General features: G+C 39.4%; 2 protein-coding genes across 3 annotated transcripts in view; one reads left to right on the forward strand and one right to left on the reverse strand.

Annotated features, from left to right (window-relative positions):
• Positions 1-55: 55 nt before the first annotated feature.
• On the forward strand, positions 56-16,975 carry DHRS7 (dehydrogenase/reductase 7). Its single transcript, XM_034992308.1, has 7 exons — positions 56-307; positions 5,074-5,226; positions 8,897-9,003; positions 9,453-9,692; positions 12,040-12,162; positions 13,429-13,644; positions 16,749-16,975. The coding sequence occupies exons 1-7, from the start codon at positions 175-177 to the stop codon at positions 16,794-16,796; spliced, it is 1,020 nt and encodes a 339-aa protein (XP_034848199.1). The 5' UTR covers positions 56-174; the 3' UTR covers positions 16,797-16,975.
• Positions 16,976-23,880: 6,905 nt separating this feature from the next.
• The window catches only part of PCNX4 (pecanex 4), a 41,310-nt gene continuing 38,705 nt past the window's right edge, over positions 23,881-26,485 (reverse strand). Inside the window, exons 11-12 of one of the 2 annotated variants that reach the window (XM_034993210.1) lie at positions 24,640-24,718; positions 23,882-24,404 (exon numbers count right to left, since the gene is read on the reverse strand). In XM_034993210.1, the coding sequence (XP_034849101.1) occupies positions 24,397-24,404; positions 24,640-24,718 (87 nt within the window). In that variant the 3' untranslated portion in view covers positions 23,882-24,396. Of the gene's footprint in view, positions 24,719-26,485 lie in introns of both variants that reach the window. The other variant, XM_034993209.1, reaches the window with a different exon arrangement.

The following is a 26,485-nucleotide window of genomic DNA, read 5'->3' on the forward strand; positions in this document are numbered from 1 at the left end:
GGCGAAACTAGGCGCGCCCGGGCCGCCCCTCCCGCCTGCCCACCATCTGGGCGGAGCCGGGGCCGGGAGGCTCTCCGGCCTTGGGGGAGGTGGCCGCGCTGAGTGCTGCGCGCTGCTCGGCGGCTACGACGCGCTCGGTTTTCGCCCCCTCGGAGCCGGGCGCGCGCGGCCGCGATGAGCTGGGAGTTGCTGCTGTGGCTGCTGGTGCTGTGCGTGCTCCTCGCGCTCGTGGTGCAGCTGCTGCGCTTCCTGCGGGCGGATGCCGACCTGACCCTGCTGTGGGCCGAGTGGCAGGGGCGACGTCCAGGTGAGGACCGGCAGCCGCGCCTCCTGAGGGGGAGGCCGGGCTCCGTGCGGCCGTCCCCGCTGTCGCCGCATGCCTCCGGGTGGCGTGGGGCTTCCGCGCCTTTCGCGGGGGCTCCCTGTCGGGGAGGAAAAAGCCGGGGCCAAGGAGGCTGTCCTGCTCCTTGGTCTCTGGTGGGGTCAGCGGAGGACTTGCCCGCTCGCCAAACTAGGAGGGCGCTGGAACGGGCGGGGCGCCCTCGGGACTCTTACCCTGCCTCCCGGGGGTTCAGCTGTTGCGTCCACGGAGGACACCACTTGGACAAACAGTGCCCGTCCCCTGAGTCTGTAAGGAAGCCTCCTTTTCAGAACTGGAGCCCGCTTTATTTACTCCCAGAAGTTGTTCCCTCTTCCCGAGTGGTGAAATAAAAGGAGTGTCCAGACTTACCCCCCCCCCCCCCCCCCCCGCCCTACTCACGTCCTGGGATAAAAGTATCACCCTAGAAACTGGATTTTGCCTGGGGCGAGATCATTACTGGCATACTGAGGGGCATTCTGCCTCTCCCACTTTCATCGGTACCCTGGTTAAAATTTGGTGGTCGTTTCCTAAACACATTCTTTGTGCTCAAGCGATGTGACACGACCTCTAGCCTTTACAGAGACTTACAAAGTAGGCGTTGTTAATCTTATTTGCCCGATAGGGAACCAGTGTGCAGACATTAAATGACCTACCCAGAGCTAGGCTTTGGATCCATAAGCGCTAGGGGAAGTGGGGTTTCCCTGGACCTAGTTTCCTGTGTGAAAATACCCAAAGCATGTGAGGAAGTTTACTAGGAAGTGATAGCTAGCAGTGGAGAAGATAGACTCCGCTTTCCAAACGGGCCTGGGAGGCAGGGCAGCCGTATGGCTCCCAAGGGTATCAAAACTGGTCTTGAGGACCAAAGAAAAATCTTAGATGGTACAGTGTTTTGTATCCCTCCAAAGCTCAACCCTACTGCACAAAATCTTATTCCTTAATATTTGATTTGTCTCGTTGCATTTTTCTGGGGGATAACATCTGGAGTGCTGACATTATTGAGTTGGTGGAAAATACACCTCTGCAAGGTCAACACTACAAAACTATGGCAAATAGATGGCTGTGATTGTCAGACCTTCTCTGGATCAGTCCTTCTTTTGTCTGATGGCTGCCTTGTGGCTACTTTGTGGATATTTCCATTTGATCCTGAGTGCTTTTGTGTTAACTTGGACTTGAGATTACCTAAAAATCGTTTTTTTTTAAAATTTAATTCTGCAAAAGTTATTCGGTCCATTAGTTATGTCAAGTGCTGAAGAGGAAAAATGTTGACAGTGTCTCACAGCTAGTTAAAGTTATTATCACATATCAAGCAAAAAATAAAAATAGTTCTTAAGAAATTCATTTGATCTTTTCAGTGTTTTGCTGGAAAAATAGTTCTGAAGGATTTTAAGATACATTTAATTACATTGCTATTATTATTATGAACTTCTAGAATAGGCTAATTTGCATACTAATTTGATACCTTATCATTTATCTAAGTAAATAAATTACATTAGAAGTTATTCCCCCAAAACAGTTATAAAGTTAAATGGCAGTGGCTTTTAAATTTTAATTTAAGTTTTAATTTTTAAATTTAGTCATTCTTAAACCTGCATTGACTGTAGAGTAAGCTTTCTAGAACTCTTTTTTTATGTATAAAGCACAGATATACATATATATATATATGCAGCACATAAATGGATATACAGTATATCTGGTGTTAAAATTTCTTGGGGGAATTTTTAGGGAAAAAATCACTAGAAAGACCACTGGGGTTTGGGAGGGTGATAATAAAACAAAGTTAAAGCCACATGGAGATACACTCAGGTTCCCAGAACAGTTTAGACTGGAAAGACGAGCAGACTCTATTAAGGTAAAAAATATATATATTTTATAAATAAGTAAATCCTCCTTGTCTTCTCCATAGGTTTATTATTTTTGTCACCTTAGAAAATAGACAATATACTCACATGCTACAAAACTCAATGACACAAAAGGATATGTGGTGAAAAGCTGCCCCCAGCAGCCACCAAGTACGCCTCTCTGGAGGCAACCAACATTTCCCACCTTTTATGTATCCTTCTAGAGAAATTCTATGTGTTTCTAAGGATATATATCACATGGTGAAACTGAAGGGCGACTAACTTCAGATACTGCACATAGATCCAGAAAAGTCCATGGCACAAGTCCAGAGGAGGAAGACTCCAGCCAGCAGCACGCCAGAGGAAAACTCGGGTTTTAGTTGGCAGTAACCTCAGTGTGAGTGGACTCTGGAATGACTGCCAGAAAAGATTTGGCAAGCCTGGGAGGCATGTAGTATGTGAAGCAAACATGGCAGTCCACAACCGATGTCTTCTGAATGGCTGCTCGTATGTGTCAGCCTCTGTGCTGGACCCTGGGACACCCCAGTGGCCGAGGCAGCCATTGTCCAGACCCCACGGGAGTCCTGGATCCTTCTCTGGCCAGTTCTCTTCAGCAGAAGCATTGGCCAGCTAGAGTTTGTGCAGAGGGGTGTGAGACAAAGAGTGAGGAAACCTTAAGCCATGTCATATGAGGGAAGGTCACAGACATTGGAGGTGTTTATTTAGCCTTAGAGAAGCAAGAGATGAGAGGATCTGGGATCATGACCTGAGCCGAAGGCAGACGCTTAGCGACTGAGCCACCCAGGCGCCCCTTCATTGTTGGTTTTAAGTCATATTTGCTTAGTGGTGTAAACGTGAAGAAATTTTTGTGAGCTGTATACTAGTTAGTAAATAGTTACAAACAATTATATTCGCTCTGTAGTCTGAGTATTGCAGAACTTTGGAACAATGAGCTGTCGATGAGTGAATACGTGATTATCTGAATATACATTCTGCTCTTCCTGATGGGAGTCCTCTGTTGTGCATTTCCATAGAAGTACATCATATGATAGGAAGGCATTGTAGCCTAGAAGCAGTATTTGGGATGTTTCCCAGCTTAGTTCAGATACTTACATGAAACCTCTTTCCTGAAGACAAGTTGTATTTTATTGAATGGCTAAGAAATAGTTGGGTTTTAAAAGATTGATCATATTAAAATGTGGGCATCATAGGCTAGTGGTCAGAGTGTGGCTTTGGAGCTTATATCCCAGCTCTGCTAGGGTTGTGGCGTGCTTACTCAACAGTTACTGATGGAGTTCTTTCTATATTCCGGTCTCTGTGCTAGGCACTGGACAGTGAACAAGGCAGATAGGGTCCCTGCCTTAAGGGAATTTATAGTCTAGTTCGGTAAATTAATGCCTGTAATCCTCAGTTTCCTTTTTTTATAAAATTAAGATAATTCTTATTTCCTAAGTTTCTTGGGAGGGTTCTAATGAGATAATGTGTTTAAGCACGTAGGAAGTAATAAAAAATATTAAGCCATTATAGTTAGGAACCCCGTTGCCCCTGGCTGGAGAAATTAGAACACACAAGTTAGTGGGTGAATATTCTATGTGTTGCTGCTGAAAAGTCTATTTGTTAAACACTTTTAGCAATGAGTAGTTGACATTTTCTTGAGCACTGAGTATGTGTCAGACACTGCTCTGGATACTTATTTTAACTCATTTTTCTCAACAGTGCTATGAGGGAGGTTTTATTATTAACCCAATTTTCCAGTTGTGGAACGTGAAGGCACCAAGTTTTCACAGGGCATTTCCTTGCTGTGTGTGATGGAGCCAGGATTTGAACCCTGGCAGTCTCCAGAGCTCATACTGTTACCCCCGACAATTAGGTTTTAGAATGGTTTGACTAAAACAGTAAACTGATTTCCCAGTTTTAATTTTTATGATCTCAAATCAGAAATGTGTGTTGTGATTCCTTTTTTACTGTTTTTTTTTTTTTTTTTTTAAGATTTTATTTACTTATTTGAGAGAGAGAGAGTAAGCATGAGCAGGGGTAGGGCCGGAGCGACAAGCCGACTCCTCATGAGCAGGGGGCGAGAGGAGCCTGATGTGGGGCTTGATGCCAGGACCCTGAGATTATGACCTGAGCCGAAGTCAGATGTTTAACTGAGCCACCCAGGGGCCCCTACTGTTTTTGATGAATAACACATATTTTAATAAAGAAAGCACACAGGAGTGTTGTACCACAGTGACTCTCTAGGAATTCAGATAGACGGTGGCTATCATGTCTTGTAGTGCAAGTGAGTTTTTCAGTGGAGAAAAGGAGAACCAATCACTCCTCATTGCTTTAGTGTTGTAACATTTTTACAGGGTTTTTTTTGTTTTGTTTTGTTTTTAAGATTTTATTTATCTATTTGAGAGAGAGAGCGAGAGCAGGGGCTGGGGAGAGGGGCAGAGGGAGAGAGCTGAGCAGGCAGCCCGATGCAGGGCTCCATCCCAGGACCCTGGGATCATGACCTGAGCCGAAGTCAGATGCTTAACCGACTGAGCCACCCAGGCATCCTTTTATTCACGCTTAAAAAAAAAAATTAGGTAGGAGGTGTTTCTGAGGATATTTAATTAAAAAATTTTAAATCACTTTATTGAGCTATGATTAGCATGTTAAAAAAACTGTACATATTTAATGTATACAATTCAGTGAGTTTGAGTTAAGTATATGTGTGAGCATCACCAGAATCAAGGCCATAAATATAAGATATTGCAAATTTTAAACTCTACACATGATGTCTTCATATTTAGTGGTATGGTTTAAGACTATCTTTTTGGTAATCTTTAATTATGGGGTGTAATCCATAGCTCATTTCCTGCTCACTCCACACTTGTTTCCCACTAGAATGGGAGCTGACTGATATGGTGGTCTGGGTGACTGGAGCATCGAGTGGGATCGGCGAGGAGCTGGCTTGCCAGCTGTCTAAACTGGGAGTCTCCCTTGTGCTGTCAGCCAGAAGAGTGCAGGAGCTGGAAAGGGTGAAAACAAGGTGCCTTGGTGAGTAAATCTAAAATGGCCGCAGTGCTTCCTAGAAATAAACCAGAATCCAAATTCAAATACAATTTTGAGAATTTTAGAGGGAAGCGTGGGATTTTCCCAGGCAGTCCACTCTGATTCCAAATGTTCCAAGCGCTCAGATCCAAATCCTCTTCCTTTGGACATCTCTTCATTAGCTGCCCTTGGCTTATTCTTCTCTTTTTCTGATGCCTTTCTAATTCACTTTTTTTTTTTTTAAGTTTTAGTTTTATTTCCAGCTAGTTAACATACAGTGTCATATTAGTTTCAGGTGTACAATATAGTGGTTCAATGCTTCCATACATTCCCCGGTGCTCATCAGGATGAGTGTACTCCTTAATCCCATCCCCTATTTCAGCCCCTCCCCCAGCTGCCTCCTCTCTGGTAACCATTAGTTTGTTGTCTAGAGTTAAGAGTCTGTTTCCTGATTTGTCTTTCTCTCTCTATTTTTTCCCTTTGCTTGTTTGTTTCTTAAATTCCACATATGAGTGGAATGTGGTATTTGTCTTTCTCCGACTGACTTATCTCGCTTAGCATTATACTCTCTAGCTCTATCCATGTCATTGTAAATGACAAGATTTCATTCTTTTTAATGGCTGAGTAGTATTCCATTAATGGCTGAGCTAGATATATATATATATATATATATATACACACACACACATATATATATATATCACATCTTCTTGATCCATTCATTAATCACTGGACACAGGTTGCTTCCATATATTAGCTATTGTAAATAATGCTGCTATAAACATAGGGGTGCATGTATCCCTTTGAATTAGTGTTTTTGTATTCTTTGGTTAAATACCCAGTAGTGCAATTACTGGATTGAAGGTAGTTCTATTTTTAACTTTTGAGGAACCTTCACACTGTTTTCCACAATGGCTGCACCAGTTTGCATTCCCAACAGTGCATGAGTATCCTTTTTTCTCCACATCCTCACCAATATGTGTTGTTTCTTGTGTTGTTGATTTTAGCCGTTCTGACAGGTGTGAGGTGATATTTCATTGTGGTTTTGATTTGCATTTCCCTCATGATAAGTGATGATGAGCATCTTTTCATGTGTCTGTTGGCTATCTGAATGTTTTCTTTGGAGAAATGTCTGTTCATCTTTTTCTGCCCCTTTTTTTTAGGTTTTTATTTAAACTCCAGTTAACATGCAATGTATTATTAGTTTCAGGTGTACAATTTACTGATTCAACACTTATATATAACACCTGGAGCTCATCACAAAACGTGCCCTCCTTAATCCCCATCACCTATTCAACTCCCCCCGCCCCCCTCACCTCACCTCTGGTAGCCGTCAGTTTGTTCTCTATAGTTAAAATTCTGCTTCTTGGTTTGTCTCTCTCTCTTTTTTCCCTATATCTGTTTCTTAGTGCTCGCTTCAGCAGCACATATACTAAAATTGTTTTGTTTCTTAAATTCCACATATGAGTGAAATCATGTGGTATTTGTCCCTCTCTGACTGACTGACTTCACTTAGCGTAATACTCTAGCTCCACCCACGTCATAGCAAATTCTGCCCATTTTTAAATTGGGTTGTTTTTGGGGGGGTTGAGTTTTTGTAAGTTGTTTATATATTTTGGATACTAGGCTTTTACTAGAAATGTCATTTGCAAATATCTTCTCCCATCCAGTATGTTGCCTTTTAGTTTTGTTGATTGTTTCCTTGACTGTGCAGAAGCTTTTTATTTTGATGTAGGCCCAATAGCTTTTGTTTCCCTTGCCTCAGGAGACAGAGCTAGGAAGAAGTTACTACAGCTAATGTCAAAGAAGTTACTGCCTGTGTTCCTTTCTAGGATTTTTTTTTTTTCCTTTTTAAGTAGGCTGCACGCCCAGCCTGGAGCCCAGCACGGGGCTTGAACTCAGGCAACCCTGAGATCAAGACCTGAGCTGAGATCAAGAGTTGGATGCTTAGCCAACTAAGCCACCCAGGCACCCCTCCCTTCTAGGATTTTGATGGTTTCCTGTCTCACATTTAAGTCTTTAATCCATTTTGAATTTATTTTTGTGTATGGTCTAAGAAAGTAGTCCAGATTTCATTCTTTTCATATCCCTGTCCAGTTTTCCCCACACCATTTGTTGAAGATTGTTGTCTTTTTCCCATTGGGCATTCTTTCCTGCTTTGTAAAAGAGTAATTGACCATATAATTGTGGGTTTATTTCTGGATGTTCTATTCTGCTCCATTGATCCATGTGTGCCTTTCTACTTTTCTTTTGCACTGACTCTTGGTATTAGGGAGTGACCACCAATTCTTTCAAATACTGGTGGGTTTTCAGTGACCACGTATCTTATATTTTTGTCTTAGAGAAAGAACAGTTTGGTTGTTATGGCATACATGTATGTAACCCTAGAAGTTGAATTATGATCCTTCATTTTGCTAACATGTCAGATATTAAAGTCATATGGGATGCTATAAAATTTTTGTTATAAAAATGAAAGAATGGGAATTGAATTAGGTTGTAAAATGCAGCTTGAGGTAATATTCATATTCATATTAGAGCAACAATGCTAATTTTTAATTTTTTTGGCCTGGGTTTTGGTGTAGTTATGTTCACATGAAAGCAGTCCTAAGTAATAAAGTGATTATTTCTCATGGGACATTTAGTACCTAAAATGAGATAATTTTGCATTTTCAAGCAGACCATTTTTTTGGTCATCTCTCTACCTGTCATTCTTTAAACACTAACCACCCAAAAAAGAGGAGTCCGCAGCCAAGGCCAGAAGGCCTCTTTCAGGACATCGCTTACAGAGGCCTCTCGTGTTTTGCATGGGGACACTCCCTCTGGTAGTTGTTCCTCCAGCTGTGGAGACTTGCAAGTCCTGTACTGGCAGAAACGAACTATGTCAGCATTTCTTGGCTGGAGTGAGGCTGATTGTTTTCCTTTCTTCTGTCCGATCATTGGTGCAAGCATTTCCATCTCTTTAAGACAGTTCATGTTTCACAGTTTAGACTTTGCCTGTAAAACCTTTCTACCTCTTTTATTTTCTCTCCTTGCTTGTTTTTCGTATTGGCATTACTTGTTGTATTTCAAGGTTAGAGCCTTATTCTTTTGATGAACACTAATAGAAAGGGCCAGTCTAGCTCCACGTGTTTCTTGATTGGGAATTTCAGGATTGTGTCCTTTTGCTTGTTTGCTTCCTGGAATCCTTTTCTCTGGAAGGAAGCTTCTATGTGTCATGTGACTGGGGAACTCTGAATGTTTTACTAGTATAAGGCATAAATTGTTTTTATTTTTTAATGTGTGTAAAAGAGCAACTATATTTTGTGCACCTATCATAAGACAAATATTCCTCTGTTCTTCTAAAGAAATAGCTCTAAAATTTCTGCTTTTTTTTTTTAGCTTGTAGTATAATCTTGATTTCTTTTAGAGTCTGTTCCAGTGTTAGATTGTATATATTCACGTTGAAGAGAGCCATCCTTCTTCCTGTGGACCCAGCCAGCATTTTGTCTGATAAGATGTTGCCTCATTACCACCAGTGCTCTAGGTCACTGAGAGAAATTCTCCCACAAGGCCCCCCAGAAATGAGTTTGTTGCCAAGTCCAGTTGTAGGGTGGGTGTTAAACTTAATGCAAGTAGCGAGAAGCCTGATCAAACTATCTTATGACTTCTGCACTAATTTTTAAATGTCTTTATCTAGAGAATGGCAATTTAAAAGAAAAAGATATACTGGTTTTGCCGCTTGACCTGACTGATAGAAGTTCCCACGAAGCAGCTACCAAAGTGGTTCTCCAGGAGTTTGGTAAAGTAAGGAGCCATTTTGAATCAATAAGTCTTGCTTTGACATAGCCACAAAAGAGATTCCCATCTTTGTGCGATCACTGAAGGGGCTTTAGGTAAATGGGTCCGTGTAGTGGGATCAGTGCCCACGAGTCTCTTATACTCGAATTCTTGGCGTTATGTAGTTCGCACTTTCCATACCTTGACAAGTACTAATTACTCGATGTGGAACAAAAGAAGGTAAAAATTCACTGTGTCTTTTATTTTTGTGACACTTAAAAAAGTCACTTAAGATGGGAAATTAATTCCACAGGTGAATTCTGGTTTTCATTTTCTCTCTTCATTGCTGACTTCTGAAAATTCACCATTCCATTGATTTTTTTCAAGTAAATGATAAAACCAACCATCCCTAAGAATTGCATCAGTCCATTTACAAGTCATCCCCAGAGTGCCCCTTTTCTGATTTTTTTAACTAGATCGACATTCTGGTCAACAATGCTGGAAGATCCCAGCGTTCTCTGTGCATGGACACCAGCCTGGATGTCTTCAAGGAGCTAATAGAACTTAACTACTTAGGGACGGTGTCCTTGACAATGTGTGTTCTGCCTCACATGATCGAGAGGAAGCAAGGAAAGATTGTTATTGTGAATAGCCTCCTGGGTATCTTATCTGCGCCCCTTTCTAGTGGATATTGTGCCAGCAAACATGCTCTGCGGGTAAGGCTGCTCAAACTCAACTCTGATGGTACTGATCTAAATATGTATATGGGGGATATGACCATCACTGCTAGAGGTCATGGGAACTGGGCAATGATGTAGGGAGACAGCAGAAGAGACCCAAAGAGACCTTTGGTAGAGGACATCCCCAGAAGATGCTAAAAAAGACTTGAATCTCACAGTCCTCTTCCTAATTCAGCAAACATGTATTGAGTATCTACACTGTGCCATGCCATGCCCTGCAACAGATCTTGGGGGTATAAAGATAAGAAACGGTCCCTACCTTCAAGAAGTGTTCAGTCTAGTCAACCTGTCACCCTTATCCTCATCTCTACCATATCTTCATGGCAAATTTGGGATCTACCCCTCACTTCTTCCACACACACTTGAGGTTGTACTTGTCGTTCTCATTCTGTGGCTTCTTTTTCCTTCCCCGTTGTGGTTGGTATTTGTTTTACTTGGTCTAAATATATATGCATGTCAGAAATAGGAGCTCCCTACTGGATGAGTAGCCCTGGGCTTCATATCCTTACTGGGACTAGGCTTGACTCTGTTGACCGTGGCTTCACTGAAAGAAGAAAAGCTAGTCATGGCAGAGGCTAGGAGAAATGCTTGATTTGGGTTGCATAAGTTACTAGAGGTAAATATTGAAAAGAAATGAAGTTTTAATGTTGGCTTAAAAGTAGATATGAAGAAATATTATTAAACTGTAATGTGGAACAGATTAGATCCTAAGGCCAATAGGAGACACATAATTTATAATTAATACTGCTGAAGGTCAGTGTGAGTAGAATATTGTACCGTTGGGATAATGAGATGGAACAGCTGAATGGTGCTCACAGTTTCATGAAGATCTGAAGCTGGTTCTTTAGGGTATCCTCTTTCTGCTGGGGAGAGCAGACAGTTGCAGAGTGGTGAACCGGATGTGACACTGATGATGTCCCCATATGTGGTGCTGGGGTAGTAGTCACTTCCTGCAGAGCAGTTGGGCAAGTCTCAGGCAGGCAGGTGAGGGAAGGCAGCCAAGTTTCTCATGACATGCAGAGTGCTTTCAGTAAAACACAACCTGAGTTCTCTGGCCTGCCTGCCAGGACTCACTGTTTTCTTACTGGATTTGATCCTCTGATACAACATGGCAGGTTGAGACTCCAGTTAGTTAAACCAGTAGCTGAACCTTGGGACCAGGAAGCACTTTTCGAAGAACACTTCTTCCCTGATTCCCAACAAGCTCTAGAGTGAATTTGTTTATCATTGAAAAGTTCACACTCTATACCAGATGTGATTTCAGACAAGGAGATGTATTAGCATCTGATGGATTGGCTTTCATGGTGTCCTCATCCTCTTTTGTTATAGAGAGGCAAAAGGTTAAGGGTATGAGAGTTCTTGAATTTACAAAGCCTTTTTTCCTGTCCATCTGAGTCAGCCACTTTATTAATCTCTGATAGCGTGAACCCTCACCGCCCCTGTTTATTAGTGGTCAGCATTAGGAGCTGGGAACTGTTTAGTGTTGGACCATGAATGAACACACTCTGGGTTAGCTATTTAGACTCTTCAGTGGTTAACTCAGCTTATACCAATGTAGTCTTGGAACATTTCCTAATTTAGAAAAGAGATGAGGGGGGAAGTAGATGTTTATTCCCTATTTGGTTTAGAAATGGCCAATATCTTTAAGTCTAGAAGGGTTGGCTTGTTTTTACAAAAGCCATCAAGTAAGCAGTCGTATTTTTTTTTTTAACCAGCCATGCAGTCTCTTGCTAACCCTAAAAATAAATGTTTGCTGAAATGAATTGTCTGTTAAAATAGTAATATAAATAGAAAACATTGAATTCTTACTCTCTGATAATTTCTGTTAAGTATTACTAACCCCTCTCACTCCCTCTGGTGTCAGCACTGGCACTTTAGATCCCTCGGAGGGATAAGAGAGGCCCAACCTCAGTGATTCTCAGTGGAGAACATGCACCTCTTTTGGAGTGGGGAGCTGGGGACTGGTGTGAGGAGGGTGTCTCGGAATAATCTCCAGGGAGAGTTTTCCACTTGTCCAGCACCTACCATAAAAAATCACTGGATGGCATGAGCCACCATTGCCAAAAGGGGTGAACTCTTCCTACCAGAAGATGAGGATGCCTGAGGATGCCTGTTCTAGATTGCCCCCAGTCTTACAGCTAAAAATGTTTAATAAGCTTGCCCAGTTATAGTTCCCATCCTTTACTTGGCATTTCAAAACATATTTTGATTATGTGCCACTATTGTCCCCCATAAAAAGTTGCAGAAAAGTAATTTCATGCTAAGAGCAAATATGAGATGTATGTATTTAATTTTATTTGTTGCCTTTTTTTTTTTCCATTAGGGTTTTTTTAATTGCCTCCGAGCTGAACTTGCTACATACCCAGGTATAGTAATTTCTAACATTTGTCCAGGACCTGTGCAATCAAATATTGTGAAGAATTCCCTAACTGAAGACGTCCAAAAGGTAAAAATGTCTAGTTTGAGAATAATTTGAATGCCTTAGTAGTTATATATTGGTATTGTATCACTATGTCTCAGGGTTTAGAATTTTTTCTAACATGTTAGACTAACATGTTACCATGTTATGAATTATTTACAAAACTTACCTCATGGCACTGGGAACACTGTTAAGGTTAGCTGACGGTGCTTTGGCATTCAGTTTTAATAAAGGCTAAAGAAATTGAGAAGATTCTGGTTATAAGGAATCCACTATTATGTGGGCTGTCAGTATTCTTAAAGCCCAGCTTCTGTCAATTCACAAATTATAGCAACATTGAAAGGTTCTGTGTGGCTGAATTTTAGTACTTTAAATCTTCGTGGGATTTTCAAGAGGGGCTATGGTGAAGGAGCTTAGGAAAAGCCTTGCCGAACTAAGATAATTTTAGGTTAGCTTCACCTGTGCTGAGCACAGGCCTGTGCTCCCTCAGCTCATGGGTTGTTATACATAGTGAGTTACCCAGTGGATGACAAATGTCTTGTGAAGAATCCAGTCTCACTCAATCACCCAAAATCCCTCTAAAGACCGTGAAATTTTCCTTCTTCTCCATGAGGATCGATTTCTACTGAGACATAAATCTATTTCTGCTTGTGTGTAAAAGTTTACAGATACCATTTATATTTTCACATTTTCTGTGGAGGCTCTAGGGTAAAACAGAATGAGCGTGCTATTCTAGGAATCAGGTGACTTGGACTGCAGAACTATTTGCTGCTAATGATCTGTGTGAGCACAGCCGAGGCACTACCTTTCTGGGCCTGTTTGTTTATTTGTAGAATGGTAGGGGGTTAACTAGGTGAGCAGTACCAGATTTGTTCACTACCAGAAACTGCTTTTATCTTCTTCCTCCATTTTATCCCCATGGAGTCTACATCTTCTAGAACTTCTGTTGCTAAATGGATTAGTAATTTGTTTAAAAACTTTTATTGCTAAAATGACATATAATTATCAGTAAAGACATTAAAGGTGATCTAAGGAAAAAGCAAAGAACCTTCATCTTTTGTTGAGCCTGCACAATCTTATCTGGTAAGTGTATGATTTCTCTTAGGCTTTTGGAAATACTACAAATAGCTTATAGACACCCATTAGTAGCTTGGGGATACAAAGGGTCCTGAGGTCCCACTGAAAGGTCACTCCACTAGATGACCTCTACGTCCTTTCCAGCTTAAAAGTTCTGTTAAATTACTTGGATAAATACACAGCATTCACTTAATTCTTTTTTTAACATTTTCTTAGACTGTTGGCGTTGATACAGCCCAGTCCCACAAGATGGCGACCAGTCGTTGTGTGCGGCTGATGTTAATCAGCATGGCCAATGATTTGAAAGAAGTTTGGATCTCGGATCACCCTTTTTTGTTAATAACATATTTTTGGCAATATATGCCAACCTGGGCCTTGTGGCTAACCAACAAGTTAGGGAAGAGAAGAATTGAGAACTTTAAGAATGGTTTGGTAAGACCCATTTATGCACTTCTTAATATATATCAGTCTTGTAGGAAAGTATGAAATCTTCTAGTACTTGAAAACTTGTCTTACTAACCCTCCACCAACCTCATGATGTAAATACAAAAGAGATAAAAAGAATTGTGTTCCCTGTGCATATCTGTTGGTTTACTATAAATTACCACTGGTCTTGGAGAAAGAAGTTTCTCCAAGGTAAAATCAAATCAAGGATTGCCATTTTCTGTTCTGCACTTCCTGATTGACCAGTGTATGGATCAAAATACTCTTTTTCCACTGCTTTTCACCACAAGCTCCTACCTGGTATGGTCTCCTTGGGTTGATACCTGGCCTCCCTTCCCATTTCCCCCAGGATGAGGTATATCTCAGGCCCATGCTTAACTCTGTCAAAGACTTACCATGCTATTAAAACTCATGCACATTCTCTGTGTAGTGCTGGTTCCTTTGGCCTCATTCTGGAAGCACTGTGCACATATGATATGTGCCAAAAGCCCATGTCTGAAAAAATACAGTGATTATTCATTCTTTTGGCATTCATTCTTACAGAAAAGTGAGGAATATTATGAGCTATTTCTGAGAAAATTGTGACCATCTGTAATGTATAAAGATCACAGAAAATGTAATGAGTTAAAGCTAAAAATTATGGGTATGATAATGCAAAGAAAGGCCATTTCTGTAGATGGTTTTTATTGTTAAAGTATTTTTTCAATGACTACTACCTTCTTTTAGAAAAAAGGTAGCAGGGATTGATCTATAAAGAGAATTATTCAGTGGAAGCATACTATATGTATCATTATATAACCTACCACTATTTAAGCAATCCACAATTTGTTAGGTACTTAATTTGTTCCCAGTTTTTGCAGGACAGTGAAATGAATCTGTAAAAAAAAGCAAACAACCAAAATGATTAAAGAGACTTAAAGATTATAAAACTAACATGATGCACTAAACAAGTCCCAAGCTTGAAAAATCCTGAAGGAGGCTATTCATTGGCTACCAAGTTGTAATGTGGACGATTTATATGTTTTGGTAATGTTGGGATATAGTAGTGTGGGATGGTTCCAAAGGTAGAGCTTCATCAAAGATTTACATCTGAGTTTTAAACTCAGAGGATAGCTGATAGAGTGGTATTGTGTCCAGTGATGGATAAGAGTTGAGAAGGAAAGGGCTCCATACTAGGGAGGTGACATAGTGTCCTGGTTAAGAGCATGGAGCCTCGTACCAGGTTCCCTGAGTTGAAATCCCAGCTCGATCCTGTGACCTCATCCCTCATCTCAGGCAAATTTTTCTCTGTAAGTCAATCTCCCCATCTACAAAATGGAGATTAATGATGCACTTAGTCATAGGATTGTCATGGGGAGTGAGTGAGTATATGGAAAACTCTTAAGACATGTCTTGGAGTGTTATGCTTGTTAATTATTAGCTCTTAATGCTTTTGTTTGGATGGTAGCAGGATATTTAGCTAACAGATAAAGATGAAAGAGTTCAGCAAGAGGGCGGAGAGAGAATACATTCTAGAAATGATTGGGTTCAAGGAAAGGGGACCAGGGGCTAGAGTTCTGGTGCCTCTATAGCAGTAGTGCTTTTTGGAATGTCCACAAACGTTATTTTGTTTTGTTTATAGATTATCTAACTGTAAAATAGAAACATTACCCAGTAAATCAAGCACTTGATTACATCTGGTTTTTCCTAAAATGATGGCCCTTCTCTTCCAACTACCATCTTTAATATATTGCTTATTACATGGTCTTTTTTTTTCTTAAAGATTTTATTTATTTGAGAGAGAGAGCATGAGCAGAGGGGAGGGACAGAGGGAGAGGAGAAGCAGGCTCCCCACTGAGCAAGGAGCCCGATGTGGGGCTTGATTCCGGGACCTTGAGATCATGACCTGAGCCAAAGGCAGATGCTTAACCAACCGAGCCACCCAGGTGCCCCTGCTTAGTACATGGTCTTATTGCTAATAACTTTTTTATGATAAACTGGGCATCCTTTCATTTCCCAAGAACATTTCTGAGATAAAATACCTCATTCTTTACGCAAAACCATATGAACTGAAAAAATTGTTCCTCAATTTTTTTACTCTGTTTTCTCCTCCCTGCTTTTTTTCTTCCATTATTTTCTATTATATATATATATGTATATATATATACATATATATATATATATCTCCATCTCCTCTTTGAAATTTACTTATAAGGCATCTACATTAAGATAATGCCAGTATAGCTTATCAAGCTAAATGTACTTATTGATAATACTTGAATTTATTTCTGTTGTTTAGGCTAGGAACATTATATTTGGAACTTTGTTTTTATGAATATATATTATTTTTCAGGATCAAGAACAAGAGCTGCACCGAATTGTGTTATTTATTATTTTGTCTTAGTGCACATTCTTAGAAGTGGTAAATGCGTATCTTCCCAAATGAAATGTCACATCTTAAGGATTATCGAGTTGCCTTGGTTTACGCTTTAAGCAATGTACTAGAAGTTCACAAATCATTTTAGAGTTATCTGTCAGATACTTCAATTCTAAATACCCTGACCTATTCTTTGTATTTATTTATTTTGTTTTTCTAAGGATTTATTTTTTTATTATTACTATTATTTTTGAGAGAAAAAAGGGAGAGAATCTCAAGCAGACCCCTGCTGAATGTGGCCCCAATGTGGGGCTCGATCTCACAACCCTGAGATCATAACCTGAGCTGAAATCAAGAGTTGGAGGCTTAACTGACTGAGCTACCCAGTGCCCCAATTCTTTGTATTTATTATAGGCATAATATGCTGGTCCAGAAGAGTAATAGTAGAAATGCCAGCATTTAAGAAATGCTGTGGGCAGATGCTAATCAATGATATTTATATCTGATAGAGGGACATAATGATGCTGAGTCCTACAGAGATATTTTTGTGGAGATCTAGAATTCTGGCTATGACTTTTATTCTAATTTAAGCATTTGCCCAGGTTTTATAAGGATTCTTAATGGTGAATCATAATGATATAGCTCCTGAAAACGGAAGGAATTTGTAGGAAAAAAAAAAAAAAACTAGGGTAACTATAAGGAGGGTCTGATTCATGTTACTGTCACTTTATTACAGGATGCAGATATCTCTTACTTTAAAACCTGGAAGACAAAACATGACTGAAGGAGGAGTACTTGTATTTTTTAAGCCACTGGAGGTAGAAATGAAAACAGCAATCTTCTTATACACTGAAGACTAACTTCTGATTTTACTTTTCAGTAGATACAACTTTTCTTTCAACATGTAATAATTAATAAAAGATTGCCATGAATCTTGCAATAAAGATATTAACACATACTGCATTCTTGGATAAAAAAAGCATTTTTTGTATTTTTTTAAATTAATTTCAGAGGTAGAGTTTAGTGATTCATCAGTTGCATATAACACCCAGTGCTAATTACATCAAGTGCCCTCCTTAATGCCCATCACCCAGTTACCCCTTCCCCCCCCCACCTCCCCTCCTGCAAGAAAGCATTTTGAAATACTCTAGCATATATTCTTAAAATCTAGGTTAGTAGAATGCTAACCAAAGAATTATAGTAAACATAAATGTATGGAACATTACACGAAGCAGAGTGCAGAATAATGAGCAGATAATAGAGAAGTATCTGAAATGGACCTGCCCCTGAGGTACTCACACTCTTAGAAGAGCTGACAGGTACAAATGACTATAATTTGAAGCAGTAGACAGGGCTCATAGCAGCCATTATTAGACCCCTGTCATATGCCGTTTGCTGTACTAAGGGGCTTTGTGTGAGTTAATTTATTTATTCCTCATAATAGCCCACTAAGGTATGTGGTATTATCCATCTTTATAGAGGAAGAAAGAGATGCTCAAAGCGAGTAGGTATTACTTTCCCAAGGTCACAGAGCTAGTAAGGGGTAAAGCCAGGAGTAAACTCAGCTCAGGAAGACCCCATTGACAACGCTTTACTCTAGTTATTAATTTTACTTTTTTTTACTAGTAGTATTACTTTAAGATTGTATTTATTTATTTGACAGAGAGAGACACAGCGAGAGAGGGAACACAAGCAGAGGGAGTGGGAGAGGGAGAAGCAGGCTTCCCGCCGAGCAGGGAGCCCGATGCGGGGCTTGATCCCAGGACCCCGGGATCATGACCTGAGCCGAGGGCAGATGCTTAACGACTGAGCCACCCAGGCGCCCCACTAGTAGTATTACTTTAATCTTTACCACTTGACAGTAGAAAACATACATAGGCCACAACAGAAAACCAGCAAATATTCCTTGCCTGTCTACTGTCAAGAGGGGTGTAACAGAAGAAAAACATGTTCCTGTTTTATAAGCAGTTAGTTTAGCTATAGTCAACATACATAAAAGAACTGGAATAGTTGTTGGGTAAGTTGGAGGCCCTCGGGTGGCTATCCTTACAAAAGGGGGAAGGTGACAGAGGTAGACCATGGGGTACAGCAGCAACGGAATAAAGAGGGTACAGTATGGGGATAAAATGAAATACACAAGAGGGCTCTTGCACAACCAGTGATGAAAATGGGCATTATGACTAATTGAATACACTGCACCTGGGGTAAAAATTAAAAAGGTGAATTGTTGGAACAATTCTAGAATGCTACAAAATAGCATTGTCATGTGGCATGGTATAGACTGTCAGCACAAATAATTCAGAAAAGGGAGAGATTTGAATATAGAATAGTGCGAGGTGAATATGCTAACCACTGCACTATGGAAACCCCTCTGTAGCATATAGAATAGTGTGGAAATCCTTTGTGGAGATGATTTGCACTGAGCCTTGAAAGGGTGGAATTTAGACAAAGGTTTCAAGAGATTGGAGTGCAGGTCAGTTTTGTTTTGTCACAAAATCTCTAGACCTTGTCATTGTGCTTGCTGGTGTTTAGGGTTTGTTGAGAGTATGCCAGCCTTCCAGAATGTCATGAATGAAAACTCATAGAGACTGAAATTAGCGTGGTTTGAGGATGAAGGAAAAATGAGTTTAGTTTGCTCAATTACTCCTGCCAATGAAGGGTAGAAGAGGCATAAATAAAGTGATCTTTAAAAACTCACCCGTATGGTGTTTTTCTATGACATGTACAATCATATACTTTTATGTGTATAAACCCCCTCTTCCTTGATCTTTTTTGTGAGCAACCCAAGATGGAAAGGCAGCTTTCTGTCAAAGTTCATTTTGTCAAAGATAGTCAAGAGCTGTGAAACCAAGTGTTCACATACTGAGTTTTTAAAAAGTTTATTATTTTGCCCTGGACTCTCATTTCCTAACCATTATCTCAAACGGCCCTTGGAAATAGGAAGGAAATGGTGTGCTCATTTTATCAATGCTGAAAGTGAGGCAGAGATGGGGTTGTGCAAGGTGACAGCTGGTGAGATGGTTAGAAGAGTTAGTAGGAGAAGCTATGGCTTTAGGCTTAGTCTGTTCAACTACTAGGTGCACCAGTAAGGCACATGAGACTTCAGTCACAATCTGTTATTCCAGGGCTAAATAACATATCCTACTAAGTAAACAAAATAAACATCCTATTATTTTTAACACCTATTATTATTTTAACACTGAAGTATAGTTGATGTACTGTGGTCTGCACATATTTAAAGTATACAATTTGATATATTTTGACATATATGGTCACACTTGTGAAACCATTAGACAATAGAGCAAACATATCCATCAGTCCCCAAAGTTCCTTTGTGCCCCTTGTAATTACTTGCCCTGCCTACCCCGGCCCAGGCAACCAATGATGTACTTTCTGTTACTATAGATTTGTTTGCATTTTCTAGGGTTTATACAAATGAAATTCATAGTTTATATACAGATGCTGCTGGTGGGAATGTAAAATAATCTATACAACTGATTTGAAAAACAGTTCGGCAATTTCTTAAAAGTTAAACATGCACCTACCATATATCCAGCCATTCTAGTCCTAGGTATGTTCCCAAGAGAAATGAAAGCATATGTCCATACAAGGACTTGTAAATGAATGTTCATAAAAGCTTTTACATAATAGTGCCAAACTGTAAAAAACCCAAATGTCCACAACAGATGAATGAAATAAACAAAATGTAGAATATTCCACATAATGGAGTATTACTCAGCAACAAAAAGGAATGATCTATTGATACATGCAACAACATGGATGAATCTAAAAATAAAGAAACCAGAGCATCAGAATCTAGATCCTTTCTTTTTTAGGAGATTTTAAATTAAAAATTCAATTTCTTTAATGGTTATAGTATATCAAGATTGTCTATTTCATCTTTTTTTAGTTTTGGTTGAGTTTTAGGAGTGTGTGGCTTTCAAGAATTGATTAATTTTCTAAGTTATCAAATTTATGAATGTAAATTACATTCAGAGTAACTATGGAAAGATAGGAATTTAGTGCCATTGTATTACCTGTAAAGTCACTATTTCTGTATATTGTCTCTGTTCCCCTTTTTAGTCTGTGTTACTTTTGGGCTCTCTCTTCACTTACAGGATCCCTTTTAATATTTCTTGCAGGGCAGGTTTAGTGATCACAAATTCTTTTAGTTTAGTTTCTGTTTGTCCTGGAACATCTTTATCTCTCCTTCCATTCTGAATGACAGCCTTGCTGGATAAAGTATTCTTGGCTGCATGTTTTTCTCATTTAGTACCCTGAATATATCATGCCAGTCCTTTCTGGCCTGCCAGGTCTCTGGATAGGTCTGCTGCCAGCCTAATGTTTCTACCATTGTAGGTTAAGAAGCTTTTGCCTCGAGTTGCTTTCAGGATTTTCCTTTTATCTCTGAAATTTGCAAGCTTCACTAGTGTATGTCAGCATGTTGGTCTATTATTATTTTTGAGGAGGGTTCTCTCTACCTTTTGGACTTGAATACCTGCTCCCTTCCCCAGATTAGGGAAGTTCTCAGTTATGATTTGCTCAAATATACCTTCTGTCCGTCTCTCTTTCTTCTTTCTCTGGGACCCCAATAATTCTAATATTGTTTCACTTTATGGTAGTGCTGATTTCTGAAGTCTCCCCTCATGGTCCATTAGTTTTTCTCTTTTCCTCAGCTTCCTTCCTTTCCAGCATCTTGTCTTCTATGTCACTGACTCTTCTGCCTCATTTACCCTAGCTGTTGGAGCATCCAATTTAGACAGCATCTCAGTTAAAGCATTTTTAATTTTGGCCTGATTAGATTTTTTTCTGCACTAAGCGTTTCTGTAGTGTCTTTTATGCTTTTTTCAAGCCCAGCTTCATCATAGTTATCCTGAATTCCAGCTCTGACATTTTACTTATATCCATATCATTAGATCTGTGGCAGATACTATTACCTCTGGTTCTTTCCTTTGTTGTGAATTCCTCCTTCTAGTCATTTTGGCCAGGGAAGAATGGACAAATGAGAGAACAAAATAAAAAATATCAACCAGAACCCAAGCGAAATACACACCAGATAAATCCAAAGAGGTCAGAAACCAAAAAATAAAAGGAAAAAAAAGGGGGGGGGGGAGGAGAAAAGAGAGAATATAATCTTCCAGGTGGACAAAACAGGGTGCTCCACTTGGTCCTGGGTGTATTTTGGTCTGTTTGTTAGAAGACACTAAATCCCAAAATTGTAAAGAAAGCAAAACTCATACATATATATACAAAAATAAATTGAATACAGGGAAAGGAAGACAAAAATGAAGAATATAAAATGTAAATGTAAAAATGAAAGTTAAAAAAAGACTTAAAAACAAAGAGTTGATAAAGTAAGAAACTAGTTGAAAAAAGAAAAGGAAAATTTTAAACTGAAAGATAAAAGAATCATGAGAAAAAAACCCTCAAATTCTATATACTATTAGAATATTGCTGGAGTTTTGCAGTTCTGTGTGCTTGGTAAAGTTGGTATTCCCCTGATGTTCCAGCTGGTCCTCTGGGTAAGGGGCTAATTCTCAGGTGTCTTTGCCTAGGTGGAGTGGCACCACCCTTGCCAGGGGGCAGGGCTCTGTGTAAGCTGCTTGGGTTGTTCTATGTTGCTTTTGTTCCCTGAAGCCTTTCTGGGCCACTTTAGAGGATGAAAATAAACATGGTGGCATCCCAATCTCCAGCCCCGGAGCTGAAAGATCATCACCCTCACTGTTCAGTACACCCTCAGGGAAAAGCAGTCTTTGTGTGCATCAAACTCTTCAGACTTCTGTGGTGTGACTTGTGCCATTCCTCCAGGAGGAGGAAGGAGGAGGATTGCCATGGGCCTATTGTGGGGAAGGCGGAGGGTCACCATGTTTCTGCCTTTTGCAGGTCCCCCGCATGGAGTGCAGTCGCTGGATTGTGCCCTGGTTTGCGATTTATGGCAAACCGAGCTGAGAGCCCCTTCCCAGGATTGCTGACCATAGCTGATTTCCCCACTCTGATGCTTGGGAACTCTGCTGGCTCAGGCATCCCCGTTCTTTCTGTGACCCTGGAGATCCTGAGACCACATGGTCTCACCTAAGATTTTGTCCTGCTTCACCACCTGAGCGCCTTTCAGGCAGGGACGTCTCTAATTGGAGCAGACTTCTAAAAGTTCCTATTTTGTGTTCCGGAGCTATATCACTTTCTGGTAGCTGGTTTAGGGGAGCTCCCTTGCCCCCCTCCCCCGCCCCGCCATTTATCTTCCGATATATCCCCTCTGATTCACTTCTCCGCACCTCCTACCTTGCAAAAAGTGGTTGCTTTTCTATGTGTAGAATTCCACCAATTCTTTTCTTACATCTCAGGTTGAATTCATAGGCGTTCAGAATGATTTGATAGTTATCTAAATTCAAGGAACCAAATGAAACAAGGTCCCCTACTCTTCTGCCATCTTGCCTCTCTTCTCATTATCTTTTTAATGGCTGCTTGATTTCTAGTGAGTTCTTTCATTCTATCAAATTTTTTTTTTCTTTTTCAAAGAACCACTGCTTTTAAAATTTTCTCTATTGTTTTCCTATTTTCAATTTCATTGATCTCTGTTCTTTATTCTTATCCTCCTTTTGCTCACTTTTGGTTTATTTTGTTCTTCTTTTTCTAGCTTCTTGAGGTAGGAACTTAGGTTATTATGTTGAGACCTCTCTTAATCTTTTTTTATAACCATATTCTAGTAAACATCTATGTCTTCCTTCTTAGCATCCCAACTGTTCATTCTAATATTATTTGCCATTGCCTCATAAAAGTCAGTAAGTATACTCTTTAGGAAAAAAAAAAAGCATAAAACAAATAAAATCTTATAATGATTTATTATTTATTTACTTATTTGACAGAGAGAGACACAGCGAGAGCAGGAACACAAGCAGGGGGAGTGGGAGAGGGAGAAGCAGGCCTCCAGCGGAGCAGGGAGCCCGATGCGGGGCTCGATACCAGGACCCTGGGATCATGACCTGAGCCAAAGGCAGATGCTTAACGACTGAGCCACCCAGGTGCCCCTTATAATGATTTTTTAAAAGGTCAGCTGCTTGTACTGTAAGGTTTCTTAAAAGTAGTGGATGAGCTTGTATACTATATTGTGAAATGATCACCAAAGTCTAGTTAACATCTGTCACCACACAGTTATAAAATTTTTTTTCTTGTGATGAGAACTTTTAAGATCTACTCTTAGTAACTTTCAGATATAGTCACCATACTTTACATTATATCCCCATTACATTATATCCCCATGACTTATTTATAACTGGAACTTTGTACCTTTTGATCCCCTTCATCCATTTCATCCACCCTTACCCTCCTCCTCATGCAACCACCAATCTCCTCTATATCTATAAACAGCAAAAGAATGAAAGTCCTTATTGTGTTATGAAAAATTTTCTCCCATTTCTTTCCGCCTTTAGATACCTAAGACACTAGTAACCACTAGTCATTTGGGTTAAATCATTCTTCAGAAGCAGTATATTCAACTGAAAAGAAATGCTTAAGGAGCCAGATCTACGGAATGGCCTCTAGCAGTCACTCATTATGTTGTATCCAAACATTGTTAATCCTGATGAACAAGATAAACCCATTTCCTTCCACATATATCAAAAGGATACTGGGAAAGGAAGGAAAAAGATTTTATTGGAAGAGGTTTTATTATAAGTTTTTAAGGTTTGGGGCGCCTGGGTGGCTCAGTCGTTAAGCGTCTGACTTCTGCTCAGGTCATAATTCCAGGGTCCTGGGATCGAGCCCCATATCAGGCTCCCTGCTCTGTGGGAAGCCTGCTTCTCCCTCTCCCACTCTCCCTGCTGCTTGTGTTCCCCCTCTTGCTATGTCTCTGTCAAATAAATAAAAAATCTTTAAAAAAAGTTTTTAAGGTTTCTGAATTGAAGTATATGAAAAGAAAATGAATAGATTATATGAAAACACTCAGACCATATTAAATGTCAAAACAAAACAGCACAAAGTTTTGAAAATACTATAAAATTTAATATTTCAAATAAATAAATATACATTATGCAACCTTCAGTAGGATCCACTATCATTACATAAAAACACTGATATGTGTGTATATCTTCTAGGAATGTAAAAATTACATAGTTGTTGACTTCTATAAGGCAAGCCACCTATCACATATTTAAGAAAGCATTAATAAATTCATTACCTAATCTTATACAAATGTTTTATATTTGCTAAAGCCTACCACAATGCATAGGGCGCAAATGTTGGCCAACTACTTCTTTTATGTTAGACAGTTTGTTTTTTAAACATTAAGATAGCTGAGAGAATCAACTTTACAGAGCTTAGCTTTTCTCAGGTATCTGACTTGTAGGAGGAGAAAGAGAAGTCCAGTGAAGTTATGAGGAATCACGTTGTTACTTTTCTAAAATGAAAAAATAAAAACATCTCATTTGATGACAACACACTTACAAGTCAAAATGGGCTCTAATACAAATGTATGGGAAGAGGTTTTGAAGAAAAAATTGGATAACCCAGGGGAGGATCAGCTGCTTGTACTGTAAGGTTTCTTAAAAGTAGTGGATGAGCTTGTATACTATATCGCTCCTCATCATCGTTTGTGGCATAAAGCAATTCCCATGACAGATTGGCCCACTGACCTCTAACAGCTTCAGCATTTAACTTCCCAACTTGGATCAACAATTCTTGAAGGGTAAGTACTCTCCCAGTGTAAACTCCCTTTAAAGTATAAAAGGGGGGTGGGGGAGGAGAAGAAAAAGTTATATTCAGGCCTTCACATTTTATTTATAAACTTAGAGAAAAATTCCATTGTAGTTAGGCAAACTTAAACAGAAAATGGTGCATTAAAATATACACATGAGTTACTTGTCTTCAGAATCAAGAATCACCTCTATTCGGTAGCTCTCTGAATAAGCTTGAAATGACAGCCAATAACCCAAACAGCAAAATCTCATCTACTTCTCTTTCCTTCTCTATTCCTTCACCCCATCTGGCCTCAACAATGCATAAGTCATAAATAGTAGACAGTGGACAGTCACACAATAGGCTCTTTTTAAAAGTTTTATTGAGATATAATTCACATTCCATACAATTTACTCATGTAAAGTATATAATTCAATAGTTTTTTTAGTATATTCAAATATATATAATTATCTCCACAATTTTAGAACATTTTCATGATCTCAAAAAGAAACTTGTGCTCTTTAGCTATTACTCTATCCCTTCATTCTCCCAGTCATAAGCAACTACTAATGTACTTTCTATCTCTATAGTTTTGCCTTTGATGGAATTATCATATGAATGGAATCATAATGGTCTTTTGTGACTGGCTTTTTTAACATAATATTTTCAAGGCTCATTAATGTTGTAGCATATATCAATATTTTATTCCTTTTTATGATGAATAAGCCACACTGTATGTATGGATATTCCATACATATTCCATTGTATGGATAAACCACAAGTTGCTTGATGGATAGTTTGGTTGTTTCCATCTTTTGTCAGTTATGAATAATGCTGCTATAAACATCCATGTACAAGTTTCTATGTGGATCTATGCTTTCATTTCTCTTGGGTATATACCTAGGAGTGGAATTACTGAGTCACATGGTAACTCTAACTTTAATCATTTAAGAAACTGCCAAAATATTTTCCAAATGGTTGTACCATTTTACATTTCTGCCAGCACTGTATTAGAGTTCTAATTCTCCATATCCCCACCAATACTTATTTGACTTTTTGATTTCAGCCATTGTAGTATGTCCTTGTATGAAGTGATATCTCATTGTGGTTTTGGTTTGCATTGCTCTCATGACAAATGATATTGAACATCTTTTCATGGGCTTATTTATTGTGCCATTTGTATATCTCCTTTGAAGAAATATCTATAGAGATCCTTTGCTCATATTTTAAATAAAAATGTCTTTTTTATTATTGCATTGTAAGGGTTCTTTAAATATCCTAGTAACAAGTCCCTTATCAGATATATGCAAATATTTTTCCCATTCTGTGAGTTGTCTTTTTACTTTCTTGATTATATCTTTTGAAGCACAAAAGTTTTTACTTTTGATTAAGTCCTATCTATTTTTGTTTTGTTTTGTTTTCATGTTTTTGGTGTTATATCTCAGAATCCACTTCCATATATGAAATCATACAGATTCACTCTTTCTTCTATGATTTTTATGGTGTTAGCTCTTATATTTAGGTCTTTGATTTATTTTGAGTTCATTTTTGTATATAGTATGAAGTAACGGCCTGCAGTTGGTTGAATGGTATCCCTCAAAGAAGATGTATCTCAGCCTCAATCCATGGTACCTGTAAATCTTGTTCGAAATATGTCTTTGCAGGTGTAATTAAGAATCTTGAGATGAGATCATCCTCAATTTAGGTGGCCCTAAATACAGTGGTTGGTGTCCTTAGAAAGGGACAGGAGAACTGACATAGGGGGATATAGGAAAGGTGTCCATGTGAAGACAGAAATAGAGA

Source organism: Mirounga leonina, unplaced genomic scaffold (genome assembly GCF_011800145.1).
Source record: "Mirounga leonina isolate KUSES-001 unplaced genomic scaffold, KU_Mleo_1.0 Mir_82, whole genome shotgun sequence".
NCBI lineage: Eukaryota > Metazoa > Chordata > Mammalia > Carnivora > Phocidae > Mirounga > Mirounga leonina.

What these genes read in the sequence shown, in the direction of transcription:
- DHRS7 (XM_034992308.1), top strand. Translation starts at nt 175, where the DNA reads ATGAGCTGGGAGTTGCTGCTGTGGCTGCTGGTGCTGTGCGTGCTCCTC. An exon ending in GTGGCAGGGGCGACGTCCAG is followed by an intron (nt 308 to 5,073) that starts GTGAGGACCGGC and finishes GTTTCCCACTAG; the next exon opens with AATGGGAGCTGACTGATATG. An exon ending in TAACTGAAGACGTCCAAAAG is followed by an intron (nt 12,163 to 13,428) that starts GTAAAAATGTCT and finishes ACATTTTCTTAG; the next exon opens with ACTGTTGGCGTTGATACAGC.